The 17,292-nt window shown below is 34.5% G+C and overlaps 1 protein-coding gene across 1 annotated transcript; it reads left to right on the forward strand.

Moving 5' to 3' along the window:
• Positions 1-535: 535 nt before the first annotated feature.
• LOC141817387 (protein S-acyltransferase 10-like) lies at positions 536-13,920 on the forward strand. The gene is made up of 11 exons (XM_074705049.1): positions 536-671; positions 759-873; positions 5,001-5,075; positions 5,177-5,248; positions 5,336-5,470; positions 6,445-6,478; positions 8,925-9,034; positions 10,872-10,958; positions 11,157-11,240; positions 13,444-13,509; positions 13,592-13,920. Exons 1-11 carry the CDS (start codon positions 587-589, stop codon positions 13,764-13,766), a joined length of 1,038 nt encoding a protein of 345 aa, XP_074561150.1. The 5' UTR covers positions 536-586; the 3' UTR covers positions 13,767-13,920.
• The last annotated feature ends 3,372 nt before the right edge of the window (positions 13,921-17,292 follow it).

A 17,292-nucleotide genomic window follows, 5' to 3' on the forward strand; every position in this document is an offset into this window, starting at 1 on the left:
CAAACACTCCATTTACATTTACATTTTCTCAACCTTTTCTCAACCCCAACTATACATTTACATATTTTCAACCCCAACTTTCCGTTGAAAAAATACAACTTAAAATCAAACACCCCCTTTATCTTCTTCAACTACCCCCGTTGTCCACGTCAACCACTGAACAAGTAGGAGACACCAGCCGACTTCGCGATGGGGCGCGCGTCCGCATAAATCTTTAGGGGTTTACAGCCACATCGCTCTGATGTCCTCCTTCGGACCACTTGCGATGTGACCTCGCCAAGTCAGGTCGCACAAATCCATCGCGACCTTACACGCGTAGTCAATTTGACCCGGTGACTTGTTCTGGATCGTATCCGTGTGCGAGTGTGATTTGTCCCCATTTCTCATCAGGGATCCACTGTTTGTATTGAAACAGTTTGCATTATTTGTTACGCCAATAGACTATCGACACGTGGATAAGGTTGTACGCTGTTCCCTACGAAACAACCCAACGGAACCCGTCCTTCCCTTCCCTTCCCGGTCCACTTGTCACTAGTATCCTTATCGGCGCTCCAGAGTGGTGGATCTCGGATCGATCGAAAGACTGATGGAAGCTGCCGGCGTCTCCTCCTCCGTTCGCGGGAAGCTCTCGGAGCGCTGCTCCCTCATCTTTCCCGATCTCTCTGACCGTGGTAGAACATCTTCCTCGCGCGTACGATTCGGGCCTTGTGGTTTTTTTTTAATTGATGCATGGTTTGGGAATTTCTTTTCTTGAGCAGCGAATAGATTATCATGGGGTTTGAAGTTGTCGATGGTGCTTCTTCATGTGATTTTCGTGGGCGTGCTTTTACTCTTTGATGTCTCATTGATACGCAGAACCAGAGAGCAGCCATGGTAGCATTCAAAATCCTTGCCTCTTTTTCTCGTATTTTTCCTATGTAGGGCAATTAACAATTTTTTAATCTATAATTGGCGGGGATCTGAAGCCCACACCAACAGTGATCTGGTTTCTCTTCGACAATTAGCAAGATTATAATTGTGGTAACTCGTTGTTAGCTACTTCGTCACTGAAACCCTGGATTGCTCGTTTCGACCATTCCAGACTAGATGTGAGGAGGAATTTCTATGTACGTCCAGTAGCTTGCATGTACGTGTTGATTAAATTATACAACAATAACTCCAACCAAGTTTTATCCCACCTAGGTGGGATCGGCTTTATGAATTCATTGAACTCTATCCACTATTATATCATCGTTGATATTTACATAAATTTTATTTTATTTTGTTGTTGATAACCTAGTCTTCTTTGATCTTCCACGTTTGATATGGAACATCTAGTCGGCTATGTACATGTCCACACTATCTTAAACTTGTCTCCTGAAGTTTTTCCTCAATTAGTGCAATTCCGACTTTCTCTTTAATATTTTCATTTATTATCTTATCCATCCTTCTATATCTGCGCATCCACCTTAACATCCTTATCTCTATAACTCTCATCTTCTACCCATGTACTTGAGTCATAGCCCAATATTCAGCTCCATATAACATAGCATGTCTAAGCGTCATTTTGTAAAATTTTTCTTTTAGTCTTAAAGATACTTTCCGATCACAAAGAACACCTGACGCTCTCCTCTATTTCAACTATCCTACTTGTATCCTAAGATATCTCTCAATCCCTCCCTATTATCTCATTACGTATAATATTACTAAATTTAAATTTCATATATTCTATTTTTACTTTACTAAACTTAAAATCTTTCACTTTTAGCATTTTTCGTCATGATTCGAGTTTGACATTTCTTCCTTCACGTATCTCATCTATTAAAATAATATCAACTACAAAATAACAAGTATCAGATAGCATATCTTGAATGTGTCCAGTAAATTCGTTCATAATTAGTGTAAAAAGATGGGGACTTAAAATTGTTTTTTGATGTAACCCCATTCTTATGGAAAATGCTTCAGTTAATCCGCTTGAAGTCTTCGCTCTTATCATTACATTCTCATATATATCCTTAATTAGTTTAATAGACGCTATGCTAACAACTCTCTTTTTTAGAACTTTTCATATAATTTCCGAACTTTATCATAATCTTTTTCAAGGTTAACAAATATCATGTGTCAGTCTTTCTTCTGTTTTCGATATTTTTCAATTAGTTACTTGAAAAGATGTATAACTTCTATTATTGACCTTCTAAGCATAAATTCAAATTGATTTTCAATCACCGTGATTTTCTTCCTTAGTCTTTCTTCTATTACTCTTTCTCAAATTTTCATAATATGACATTAGTTTAATACCTCTATAGTTTGCATAATTTTCTACATCTCCTTTGTTGTTATATAAGGGAACTAGAGTACTTACTCTCTATTGATTAGATATTTTTTTTTATTTTTAATATTAAATTGAATAACTTTGTAAGTCATTTAATACCTTATTTTCCTAGACACTTTCATACATCTATAAGAATATTATAAGGTCCAACTACTTTTCCATTTTTCAGCCCATTTAAAACTTGTTCTACTAAAATTTAAATTCTACGATAAAAATTTAAATTTCTATACTCATTTAACCTACTTAAATTACCTAAGTTAAATTGTTCACCTACACCTTCATTAAAAATTGATGAAAATACCTCTTCCATCGTACTTTTATTTCCTCACCATTCAATAGCATCCTATTGCATTTATCTTTAATATATGTTATTTGGATAAAATCTCTTATCTTACTCTCTCTCGTTTTAGCTATTTTGTAAATATCCTTTTCCCTTTCTTTGGTATCCAATTTTCGTTATAAGCATTCATAGATTTCATTTTCTGCTTCATTCACTACTTTCTTGACCTCTTTTTTAGCTTACTTTCTTGATCTCTTTCTTGACTATTGTATACTTTTTAAAGTTTTTCTCGTTCTTATAATTGTATAATACTTTATAAGCTCCTGTACTTTCTCATTCTACTACCAACTTGGTTACTATTTTCAACTTTAATGCTATTTTATCTCATATCGTATTTGAGTCGCCATGTATTTCTCTAATTCTTGTTCTCCTACCCTCTTCTTAAATATGTTTTATTTTTCTTCCTTTAAATTCCACCATTTAATTTTAGAAGTTATACACACTTGTCTTCTATTGATACTATGCTTGAGGTACACATCCAACACTACTAACCTATGTTGGGTAGTTAAGTTTTTCTAAAAACGACTTTACAATCTTTATAAATCTTTCTATCCTTCTTCCTAACCATAAGAAAGTGGTGGTAAAAGAAGAAACTATTAATGTAATTAGCATATATGCACCTCAAGTAGGGTTAGATGAAAACACCAAATCTAGATTTGGGACAACCTAGATGAGCTATTATTAAACATTCCACCAAACGAAATGATTTTAATTGGAGGAGATCTAAATGGACATTTTAGAGTGAAAAATGAGAAATATGATAGGGTGCAAGAGTTATAGATTTGGAACAATAAATGAAGGGAAACTATGTTGGATTTTACCATATCATATGACCTTATACTAGCAAATACGTTTTTCAAGAAAAGAGAAGAATACTTGATTACATTCAAAAGTGGGAATAATAAGTCACAATCATTTCTTGTTTTACTCCTTCTTGTATACCATAACATAAGACATAAATTCTCTATCATCTTTGCTTTCTCTCCTACCCATTTTGCCTCTTGTTTGCACAAAATATTAATTCTTCTCATAATCATCATATCTACTATCTCCATGGCTTTACCAGTGAGCATTCGTAGATTTCATGTTCTAAATCTTAGACAACTAATTTTTTCTATAATATTTATTGTTAGTCAACCTATGTGTGAGATTAACTTATATGCCTCATTAATAGGGATTCAGCAGGTTGGGAATTTTTCTTCAATTGGTACAGTACGTTTAATTTGGTGTTAAAGTCACAGGAATTTCAATACTAATATGAAATATTTAAGCTTTAATTGACTTTATTTTTTAATGGTCATGCATGATAATTTACTATAATGTAGAATATATGGAAGATTAGAATTGCGAAGTTCTGATCAGTTAATTGGGATTGCTATGGGGATATCAAAATTGCTCAAAGAATAAGTAATATGAAAAGACCAAATAAGCTGACATAATGCAATTAGCTGACATAATGCACTTAGTGGGATAAGGCTTGGTTGTTGTTGGTTGTTGTTGTATAGATGTTACAATAGGTTAAACCCCAGATCAAAATTAGAAAAATATCTAACTTACAAGAATGAGGCATTATAGATTTTATGATCGAATAACGTCAGGTTACAGTGCTGTATGTAAACCACAAATTGTTGAACAGTAAAAGTTAGTGTCTAGGGATGTGAGGGGAACTAGCTTTATATTGGCCTGTTCTTAATTCTTGTGTGGTGAAATGCCTTAACATCTATGATAGATTATTAGCTTCTTCCACTTGAGAACTTCAAGTACAAAAGTAATATTATTCTTGATTTTTCAGTTAGCTTTGTAGGAAGTTCATTAGAACATCTATGTACTTCTAAATCAGTTTTGATATTGGAACTGAAGTGATAACGTTTGCCCATTGGTTTTGCATGTTTGTGTTGATGTTTATGTTTCCCAAATCTATGTGAAATACACCTTGATAAAAAGGTCTACTGAAATCTCTCTTCCATGGTTTCCAAGTTAGGATACGTGAATCTCTTATGCTGGACAAATGTTCTCTTGTTATCTGTGTATGTTTTTTATTTTCCTCTTTTACTAATCATCTTTAAATGCAGTACAAAGTAAAATTATACTACTTTGACATAAATGCAAGTGCCATTTATTTGCCACAATTCCAAGTTATATAAGTTTTTAGATAATTTTTTTCCTTATTCCTAAATTATGGTGATTCATGGTTATCATATTTATTTTACATTCCAAAGGCATATAGGGATAGTTGTAGTGTTCTCACTTTTTGTTATTTTCTTCTGTTACTTGAGTTGGACACACTCCTTTCAGATTTAGTTTCCTCCTATTTAACGGTGATTCTCCACCTTGAATGCCCATTTTTAGGTATGCTGCAGCATACTTGGTGGTTCTTGCTGCTTCATTATTTCAATATTTTTATACTTCTTGTTCTTCACCAGGGTAACAACATATTGCCTTACCATACTTCTCATCCTTAAAACCATCTCTTTTTTGTTGGACATAAATGTCCTATTGATGTCTCTTGTATTCTCATGTATTAGTTATGTTGTTGATGCAATGAGGGAAGCAAATGGAACACCAACCACTTTTAACAACCCGACTTCAATTTTGAAGTAAGACCATAGGCCATGCTTATGTTAATGCAGTTGAAACATGACTCCTTACTTCTTTATCTTTTCTTTTTCAATGATCAAGCAAAGGCAGTCCAATTCAAGAGATGGGAATATAATTCACTCCATGACCAACTATCATCTTGAAGCACAAACTACCCACTTGACTTCATCATCATGGTTGAAGCTTGTTATGGACCTCTATCCTCCTGGATCAGCCATCAGGTATTGCAGTAAGAATGTCATATCATGCACTGCTTATTTTTTGCTCATCTTTTATGGTTGTTTACCACTGAGTGTGTTTTGGTTCATATCATAGGAAAAATATGATATAGAATGGACAACAAGTGAGTGATGAAAATACAATGAGGACATGCAGGACGTATAAAGATAACATGGATGTAATATGTGTATATTGTGGTACACATTCATGTGTTGTTGTGTCTGTCTATCAAATATATCCACCTTTGGCTTTCCTAGTGTTATCGAGCCTCAAGATTGTTTTCCATCTAAGACTATGGATATAAACAAAACCTAGTGGAGTGAATATATTGTTGTATGCCTGTTATGAAATAAATTGGTACTTGACATTATATTATTATCAGCTTGTGACTCACTCCTTGATGATCCTCCATCTAAAAGCTCTAACCACACCCACCCAGTCTATCAATGATGGGCTGATGACAATTGATGATCTGAAATCGGACATCACTCATAAGAAGTACACAGACAAGGATGTTCATTAATGTAAAACTAATGTAGTTAAGTACTTCGTGCATCAGTCATGACAAGTACATAGACAAATGCTCATTAATGTAAAACTAATGTAGTTAAGTACTTTGAACTGGACAATTTTCTTATTGGAAAAAGAGAGTAAAAAATGTTTTTATGCATCATCTGCACTATACATTGTTTCACAAATGACCATAATCAAATTGCAGAAGTGAAAGAAATTGTCTATAATGTTAAAGGTGGTAAGGAAATGGGAAGATCTATGAATTTTCAAAAAGGAGATGAATATATTTTGTTTTTTGTCTGCCAAGTTACTTCTACATATTCTTCTAGGATTTTATCATTTGCATAATTATTGGTTTTCCTCTCTACCTAGTAAGTGTGATCTGTACAGTGGCAACCAAGGATGATTATGTTAGATATTTTGATTTACTAGTTAAGCTGTTTTTTTTTGTTTGTTTGAACAGAAATTGGACATGCACTTACTGCAATATTGTTCAGGTATCCCTTGATTACCTTTTTCTAATCATACCTACCTCCCTAGAAATATTTTGCCTCATTAATGTTAGGAAATACTGTATTAGACTTTCCTATTTTCAAATGCCTAAAAGGTTTGTATAATATAATGTTTGTTTTTCTTGACTATATGCATGCCAAAGTTATTATGGCTGCCAAAGTTTCTATGGCTGTGTGTTTAATAACTTCTATACATAATTCCTTCAAATTCTTATTCCTTTAGACATAGGTAATAAGTCATGTTGTTCTGAGTTCGACTGTTTAGAGCTCTTTTTTTGAGTTTGTCTTATTAATTTACAACAACAACAACCAAACCTTATCCTACTAAGTGAGGTCGACTATCTAGATCCTTTTACGTCATTGGGTTTTATCCCCTACTATATCATTATCTATACTTAAATAAATTTTATCTTGTTTTATTGTTGTTAACTAAGTCTTTTTTAATCTTTTTATTCCTCATTTGATGTGCGTATTTGTCATAACTTCACATCGCCTGATTGAAGTATTTATTAGTCGTCTAAGTACATGTTCGTACCATCTTAAACATGTATCTCAGAATTTTCCCTCAATAGATGCAACTCCGACTTTCTCTCTAATACTCTCATTTTTATTCTATCTATTATGTTCACACATCCACTTTAACATCCTCATCTTTGTAACTTTCATCTTCTGCTCATGTGCTTAAGTCATAGTCCAACATTTAGCGTCATATGACATAATAGGTCTGACTGTCGTTCTATAAAAATTTTTCTTTAAGTTTTAAAGGTACTTTACGATCATGTAAAACATTTGACACTCTCCTTTATTTCGACCATCGTGTTTGTAGTCTATGTAAGACATCTCTTTAAATCCCTCCATCATTTTGCAAAATGATCCTAAATACTTAAAGCTCTTAGTTTCAGATAACTCGTCATCTTCTATCTTAAGAATTATCTCATTACGTCTAATATTGCTAAACTTAAATTCTATATATTCTGTATTTACTCTATTAAGTCTAAAATCTTTCACTTCTAGTATTTCCCGCCAAGATTCTAGTTTAACATTTACTTCTTTATATGTCTCGCTACTAAAACAAAATCATCTACAAACAATATGTACCACAGTACTGTATCTTGAATGTGTCCAGTGAGTTCGTCCATGATTAGTGTAAAACGATAGAGATTTAGAGTTGATCTTTGATGTAACCCTATCTTTATTGAAAATATTTCAGTTAATCCGCCTGAAGTCTTCACTCTGATGATTACATCCTCACACATATTCTTAATTAGTTTAATATATATTATACTAACACCTCTCTTTTTTATAATTCTCCATATAACTTTTCTTGGGACTCTATCATGTTTTTTCTACCATGTGTAGATCTTGCATTTGTTCCCGATACTTTTCACTTAGTTGTCTGAGAAGATGTATAATTTCTATTGTCGACCTTCCAAACATGAACTCAAATTGATTTTCAGTCACCATAGTCTCCTTAATCTTTTTTTTATTAATCTTTCTTAAAGTTTCATAGTATCACTCATTAGTTTAATACCCCTATAGTTTGCACAATTTTATACGTCTTCTTTATTTTTATATAAGGGAACTAAAGTACTTACCCTTCATTGATCAATTCATTTTCAATATCATGTTAAATAATTTTATAAGTCATTCAATATCTTGTTTCTTTAGACACTTCCATATCTCTATCGGAATATCATCTGGTCCAATGACTTTTTCATTTTGCATCCCATTTAAAGCTTGTTCTACTTCTGAAGTTTGAATTCTATGATAAAAATTTAAATTTTTATACTCATTTAACCTACTTAAATTGCCTAAGTTAAGTTGATCACATAAACCTTCATTAAAAAGTTGATGAAAATACTTTTTCCACTGCTCTTTTATTTCTCCATCATTTTCTAGTACCTTATTGCATTCATTTTTAATACATCGTATTTGAATAAGATCTTTTGCCTTCCTCTCTCTTTAGCTATTCTATAAATGTCTCTTTCTCCTTCTTTTGTATCTAATTTTTAATATAATCGTTCAAAAGTTTTATTCTTAGCTTCAATGACTTTCTTAGCCTTTTTCTTGACTATTGTATATTTTTAAAAAATTTTCTTGTTCGTACAAATATATAATTCCTTATAGGCTGTTTGTCTTATTAATTTAGCCCGCCAAAATTTTGGATCCTATTGGTTCATAGACTTTACTTTCATTGTTTATTGTTCTTATATTTATTTTCATTTTTTAAATTGCATTTGTTCTGTTTATTTGAAAATAGTTGTATTATATTTGAAACTTCTTTCATTTTTTGTTGCATAAATCACTGATCTTTATGCTAATGTGAATTTTCTTATCTATCGGAATTATTATCAATTTATTTACTATCTTCTTAAGTTTCTTTAGCATCTGGCATCTAAAATTTTTCCAACATTTGGTTGTGTATTTGCAGCCTCCACGTGCAAAGCACTGCCATGATTGTGACAAATGCATCCTTCAATTTGATCATCACTGTGTGTGGTTAGGAACTTGTGTTGGACAAGGAAATCATTGTCGATTTTGGTGAGTCCACCAGTATCATGTTGGAGCATTGAACATCTTACTCTCTTTATGACATCCAAAACAAAAGAAATGGAATATGTTGGATAAAATCTAACTTGTATTTGTGAGCAAAAAATCTTCATATATTATATTTTATTAGGGAGCTATATGAGCCAGATGATGGTGAAGCATACAACTCCATACTCATGAAATTATTTGGCATTACTTGAGGTGTCTAATCTTTTGCAATTGAATATTGAGAATGTCTCTATTTTTTCTTTTTCTTCTGCAAGTCGAGAATGTCTCTATAATTCATGATGGAGTTGGGAGATTTAAGTCCTCTAGATAACTTGATTCTAACAACACTTTCCTTTTTGAAGTCAAGCATTGGCAAAAGATATCTGTATACCTAATTTTTCTATATTCTATATTTACCATTAGACAAGAAGCCTTAGCATCCTTATGTCTCTAATGAATCCGGTCATAGTTTTCTCTTCCCCCCACAATCCATCCTTCACTTTATTCTTTCCACTGTGATATCAAGGTGATTTCCCTGTGGCTGTTTGAATTCTGCTATCATATTTAGTTCCTCTTTCCACTATTTACTTTGGTCTTGCAAAAATAACAGAGCTAGTGGATAGTGTGTAGAAAAAAACTAAAATTTGTCACACATGAGAGGGAAACCATTCATGCTCTTCATTGGTTTCAAGCTATTTTTATGGCAAGAGCAAATGATGAAGGCAAATTTATGAAGCTTATTCCTGGTAAATTAACAGCTAATAAAGCAAGCTGGTAATTTCAACTTCTATTTGACATACAACTTCAAGTGTCGTGCACAGTTAAATGGTCAGACAAATCGCCATATGATTCTAAGTTTATTAACTAATTGTTTCTTATGTCAACCTGAAGTTCTTCTAGCATGAAATAAATGTGAACCCAATCCATCAAGTTGTTTCAGTTAGGATAGCAAGTTTCTTATCCTAACGAGTCTTTTCACCTTTTTGTAGTGACTTTTTTTTCATTTGGTGTTCATCTTATATGGTTTTTTGATATTGGTAAAAGTGGATCATTAATGGACAGATATTTAACTTATGCCTTTGCCATCATCTAGCTTCATTTTAACTTTGTCTCAGTTTTGAAAGACATTTATAAATGGCTTTCATCTACAACAAACCATTGGTCTATTTATTGACAGATATGAATCGGCTTAATAATACATATTAAGATAATTCTTCTTCACTTTTAAAATTTTCTTATCTTTATCTTGGGGAGCTTGTATACATAACCATAGACCTATTTAGTCATAGGTTTTATTTATGTGATTTGTGCATATTGCGATTATCCCACATGAATAAGGAATGGCATCTTGCATAGGCTTCATAATGGTAAAATTGAGCCTATAAATATATCTTTCTAGTTTTTAAATTATTAAGGAGTTAGACTTGGTCCCTCCATAAGACTTCACTTTAACATAACTCTAAAATTATTTTATTTATTTGGTTGATTTTTTTTCATGATTGTCTAAATTCCTTTTCAACTGCTTTACAGTATATAGGTTTTTTTTCTTGTAAAATTAGATCAGTTGTCATTTTTGCAAATTGATGATCTTAGTGCTTAATGATTATTATAGTTGTTTATTGTCTAAGCGATTTTTTGTAAAAGTAAAAACTTTTTTTTGCTCTTTCTGCATAGATCTATGTTTGAAGTCAAACAGATCCTTGATATTGCTAACGCCTGAACAGAACTATTTTCTGATTTTTGGAATGTCAATTTAGTGTTATCTGAACTCACCTTTTCACATGCCACTTCAACAATGACTTTCTTGCTGATAGCTAATTGAATTTTCCATTTTTTTTAGGTGGTACATTTTTCTAGAAACAATCCTTAGCTATTGGACAGTTGTATTATACATCTCCTATTTGCGCTCAGAAATTGAGAAGGCTTGGTAAGATTTTTCTTGATAAATAGTGACTTAATTGCTTTTTTACCCCTCCGAGGAAACATTGTCTAGCCATCACTGATCTTTTCTACATTTTTAATCAGAAATACAACACAAGGTTATGGTTATGACAATTAATATAAGCTTCCGACCTTTATAAATGCTTTGGGATGCTAAGTTGTCTCCTTGGAATGGCATTATCAGGTGGAAGGATTTCATTGTTATAGTACTCTTAGCTGCTTTGGTGTTTTGTCTCATCTTTCTCAACCTGCTGCTCCTCTTCCACAGGTAAGATCAGTAGGTTTCTGTTCCATTTTCACTTTATCACAATGCTGTCTAGACATCTCGTTTGATCACCCAAACTTATCAAAGTCTTTAATCTTTATACTCAATTATGTATTATAATTAGATTTGCATTTTCAAAAGAAACATGTGTCAGTGCAATCATGTCCCAAGTGGTCCGGTGCGACCATAGGTTTTGATATTTAGGCAAAGGTTTAAGTGAAACTTTACCTTGTGATTTGATATGTGTTTGAGTATGCATGGACTCGATGGATATAAACTTGGAGACGATTTGGCATGGCCAAGGTCGTGTTTACTTGATAGCTCAGGTCCGTGTAGATTGAAGACGAGTGGTATAGACACCCAAGGGACCACAAGACGAGCATGAGAGTGCGGATGCGCCTAGCGGAGCGTGAAAGATGACACAAGGAGAGAGCCAAGGGCTAGGTGCATTTGAGGAACAAGACACTTAAAGGGAGATGATTGGAGGCAAACTATATAAAGCGAAAAGGATGACATAGGAAGAGAGCCTAGGGCTCAATGCATCATAGGAACAAGAAGTTTGATGAGAGAAGATCTCATGGTAGAAGACAGTTGCATGGTGAGCATATTGTTCATGCCTACGATAAGAAGTCTATACTCTTGTTGCGGTCCCAACAAGGTTACATACACAAAGTCAGTAATGAAAAATAAGAAAATACAAGCACATACCATAGAGACACCAGCGTTTACTTGGTTCAACTACTCCCAGACTTCTAATTCCTGACCTATGATCTATTAAACTTCCGGAATCCTCTATACTTTCTCCTCTTTGGTTAAGTGTCAAAGGTGGAGAAACCTTTTACAAATTGTTTAAGGATACCACAAGAGGCTTAGGATATAATTCTAGGGTTAACAAGAAGCACTAAATAAACACAGAGTATAAGCATGAAAATATAATTTGTTGTTTATCTGATTTGTGGCTTCTAGAACCCCTTAAAATAGTCTCCACGAAATAAAATTTTAAGTTGATCTTTGTTGAGTTGACACCCATCACTCGATTGCTTGTCACAATTAATCGATTGAGAGTTTTATTTGTTCATTCTATTACGACTATTTGAATGGTTCCCGTAACATCAATCGATTGATTATGAGCAACAATTGATTGCTCTTTGAAACTTTAACCAATTTCTTTAGATCATATGACTGTTTCCTTCGATGACAACTTCATCTAATGTTCACCAGTCGATTATTCATAGCTATCAATCGACTATTTTATCCAACTTGCATCAGTTGACTGCTCATAAGCAATTGTTGATCAGTCAACAAAAAATATGATTCTGTTAGCTTTTGAGTCGATTGCCCAATTGACTAAAGGACTCCTTCAATTAATTGATATTTCCAGTACGACCAATCTAATGGCCAAGTCCCCTTAAGTTGAGATATACTTATGCTCGAGATCATTTTTACTCAACTCTCAAATTACCATGTAGTTGTCTTTCACCACGAGGCCTTCTCCCGTTAAACTTCTTATTCCTCGAATACACTGAACCTTCAGCTCTCTTCTTGTATCATCCTTCTCGCTTACTTATGTAGTCATCTCCAACCATCTCTCATCAAGCTTCTCGTCTATTGGATGCATTGACTCCTCCACTTCCCAAGCACAATTGCACCCTGATGCTTCTTGTCCTGTGGTCCCTCGGGTGTCCCATACCACCCTTCTCTGAACGACACTAACCCGAGCCTTTGGGTAAACACAGCCTAGCCACTCTAATTTGTTTGTGTTTGTTTATTTTCCACTGCTAACTTTGTGTATGCTACTTTGCTGGGATAGCAGATGCTAGTTGAAAAGCTACAAGACATTTGTAGTTTGCACTGGATCCATCTCATACAATTCTCTTCATACAGTCACTTCACTGGGAATGGTTTCTGTTATCTTCCATACAACAATTTATTTTCATTACCGCTTTGTTTTAGAAGAAACACAAAATTTACTGTTATCTTGGCACGTTGCACGTTGCATCTTAGATGTTGACACTCAAACCACACAACCACAACAATCTTCTATAAAAGAAAGCTATCTTAGATTTGTTTGTGTTTGATTTAGCATGTTGGTGTTCAAATTTTCTTCATCAATCCTATTTGAAAAATTATGTGCCTCTTCAAATGACTTGAACATGACCTAGATATCCCACTATAATTTCGCCGTTTTAATGGTGTTTTACCTCAGCTATTTAGCTTTGACAAATCAGACTACCTACGAGAAGGTGAGAAGGCGACGCATTTTGTACTTGAGGTATCAATTTATCATTCTATCTACTTCCGCTGATGATGATTTCATATTTGAAGCATATCACAGCTCCCTTCAATGATTTTAGGGGAATTCCAGAAAAGGTTCATCCATTTAGCAAGGGCATCTGCAAAAACGTTTACACCTTCTGTTGCTCTGGTCACAGCATACGAGATTTAGAAGCTGTGCCAACGATGGAGGATATCGAAGCAAGAGCAAGACCTTACACTTGCTTGGACGTCGTCATGTGTCGATGTTGTTGATCAATCTTGTCTTGGCATTCTTTTTTGGCCTTCAGTTTCAGAGGACTTTTGATCAGCATGTAATTGATACAATTAGGTCGAATGTGGTCATTCATTTTCTGTGGCAAGTCATATTACAGTGTCGCCGAAGAACCTTAACTTTAATCAAAATGAATCTGGATTTCAAAATTCCATTTTTTTTTTTTTTACGTTTTAGATTAGATGGCAAAATTATATCTTGTTTGGATGGCTATATTGTTCGTGTTCCTTTTAAATACAACTACAAAACCAAAGAATACTTCGACTGAATGCGTGAGATTAAAGGATTTAGCAACATATTTTATAAAAGAATTTTGATTAACATCGGGATTTAAGTTCTTGGTCATCAATCTAACATCATGATAAAATGTGGTCCTCAATTAGGCACACACTTAATCGACTCGAGTGATTGATTTCATCTACTTCATTGACATGAAAATTTTCTCGGGCCGTTTAGACTAGAAGAAACTAGGAGAGACTCAAATTAAGCACTAATCAAAAGAAGTTATGATTTATGAAATTTTAACAATTTAAGTAGATTGGATATTATGTCGGATACCAATTGCAACCCTAAACTAGAAATAGTGGTGATACGCAACATGAAACGTTAGTAGGAAATCGTAGTAGGAAATACGTGGCAGCCCACGTATGTCTGCCATGAGGAAAGTTTTTTTTTCCCGCTGCCGATTAAGACGAAGAAAAGAAAAACCTAAACCCTTCCTCCCTCCCTCGCTCGCTCGCCGAACTTTTTCCATCTCCGAAACCTTTTCCTTCTTCCTCCTCCTCTGCGCCCGCCGATCACGTTCTTCCTCCTCTTCTGCACCGCCGCCGCCTCATCTTCCTTCTTCCTCCTCCTCTACGCCCGCCGGCCACGTTCTTCCTCCTCTTCTGCACCGCCGCTGCCTCATCTTCCTTTTTCCTCCTCCTCTGCGCCGCATCTTCCTTCCTCAGCCTCTCCGCCGCATCTTCCTTCCTCCTCCTCTGCGACCGCAGCCGCCGCATCTTCCTTCTTCCTCCTCCTCTGCGGCCGCCACCGCCGCATCTTCCTTCCTCAGCCTCTGTGACCGCCGTCGCCGCATCTACTTCCTCCTCCTCTCTGCCGCCACCGCATCTACTTGATTTGCAGCAAAGTCTTCACTCTACTGAAATTCGTAATAGGTAAGAAGCAAGTGATATTTGGTGATTACAAGATGATTAGGTTAAATAATCTCTATAATTTTTTGTTTATATTAGACTATATCAATTTATGAGTTAATTAATCTTATTAATGCTTATTAATAGGTGTATGTATTCTTTAAGGAAATGAATTAAGGAGAGCTAAGCCCCTTGCTTTACATGGGAAATGCTCATTGTATTATGAACCTTATTGTGACAATTTATGATGCCCTAGCAATTATTGAAGTCATATAAACTCTAAATTTCTTATGAATATAAGTGTGTTAGTTTTTTTGCATTTTGAAATAGAAGTTGGACATGCCCATGCTATTATAGAACTTTGAGCCAGTGTTAGGTTGTTCTAATGCTTGTTTTCAGTATAATCTTTTAATTCTTTTATTTTGTGTATACCATGATATCTGCCATAGGATATCGGCTCATGCTTGTATGTTAATATTGTGATGATGCAAATTGATTCATATATTGTTGAAGTTTGAGTTTTCTAGTGATGTTTGGAGTTTGTAATTTATAAGGTATGTTTGTCCTTGCAGGTTAAAAATGCCTAAGTATTACACCACTAAAACATCGAAGTGCAGATGTGGACTAATGGCAAAAGTCATCACCTCATGGACTGATGATAACCCAGGCAGGAGATTTGTCATATGCTCACTATTTGAGGTAGGAAAAAGTTAACATTATTTGTCACTTTCTTTTGTGCAAAACTTGGACATTTAATCTCATAAATAACTTGGAATTGCAAAATGGAGGGGGGTGTGGTTTCTGGGCATGGGTTGATGATGAGATATGTAGTAGATCAACACAAGTAATACCAGGATTGCTAAGAAGAATAACCAAATTGGAGGTTGATGCCAAAAGTGCAGAGAATACTATGAAGGAGTTGAAGACCCAAAATTGCAAGTTACTCTTTGAATTAGATAAAACAAAGAGAAGAATTAGACAACTACTTGTGGTGATGATGTGTTTGATAATTTGGATTGTCACACGCGTTGCTTTCTCTTTAGATGAAGATAACTGAATTTAATTTATTGTATTTCACAAATTTATATTACTTTTGATGAAGATACTTGTGGTGATGATGTGAAAGCTATAAATGCTTAAGTTGTATTACTTTTGATGCTTAAGTTGTCATATTAGACCTCTGTTCCAAGTTTATAATTGTTAGTATCGTGCATTTTACTTGCAATCTACTGATGCTTTCTTTCTTCTAGGTATTGGGGTTGTCACACTCATTTTACTTGCAATCTAGTTGCTTGGAACATCAAGTTTACAACCACCATCTGAGAAGCAGCAAAAAGAAAAGCAACTTCCGGTGGAACAAAGATTTGCACTAGATTTTCACTTTCCAGTGTTTTTTTTCTTTTCCTTTTTCATTTTGAGAACCAGTGTTTTGTAGAGATTGCACTGGATTTTCACATTCCAGACCATGTGTTCATTTGATTTTCATTCAGGTAATCAAATTTCTTGGAGATTTCAGGACTTCTTAATCCTCATTTTACAAAGTGATACGTCTCAAGTTGATTTCAGTGTTGATTTTACAAAGTGACCGAACTGAGAATCTATTAACATATTGTGTCTCAAGTTGATTTCGATACGTCTCAAGTTGATTTCAGTCAATATGAGGAAATGCATGTTGACCGTAGTGGACCAATGCTTTGGTAAACATCAAAGTTGATTTCGTAGTGTTGATTTTACAATATGATTTACAAAGTTATTGATGTTTAAGCAATGAAAACATCAATTGTTGCATATCTACTTGGGAGAGTTTCCGGTAAGACGAAAAAGAAAATCACAGTTTTCAAACTATAAAGATCATCACCTTCAGAAGTTCAGATGAATGAAAACCCCCTAGCCATAGGAATGCCTGATAGTATATGAAAGACATCTGCTTTGGCAGCAATGCCCTTTAGCTGGCATGAGCATTCACTGCATTCACTGGCATGAGCATTCACTGCAGTTCTTAATTCATTGAGAGCTGGTGTTTTCGGCTGGCACGGGAAACACCTTTTGGCTGGTGTTTTCGCTGACATGAGCATTCACTGCAACTCTTAATTCATTGACCTGCCGATTATGTTCTTCAAGCCATCGTGCATACTCTACATCAAAAGCTAAAGCCCCTGCAAGGATGATTAAAACAGTGAACAAGGAAGGGATGCAATTCATTAGACAGAAATCAATTAGCATGAGATACAAGGTAGATAACATCCTTCGATGCAATTTCATATTTACACAAACAAATACATTAAGCTGTAATGGAAATGAATTTAGTTGAAACCAGCCTTGAACATATTCTTTTGAGCACAAGTGAATTCGATAGCACAGTTAATCCAGAATT

The sequence above is a fragment of the Curcuma longa genome, unplaced genomic scaffold (genome assembly GCF_044706935.1).
Source record: "Curcuma longa cultivar G26 ecotype Majalengka, Jawa Barat unplaced genomic scaffold, ITB_CL_G26_1.1 contig_20292, whole genome shotgun sequence".
In the NCBI taxonomy this organism is placed as follows: domain Eukaryota; kingdom Viridiplantae; phylum Streptophyta; class Magnoliopsida; order Zingiberales; family Zingiberaceae; genus Curcuma; species Curcuma longa.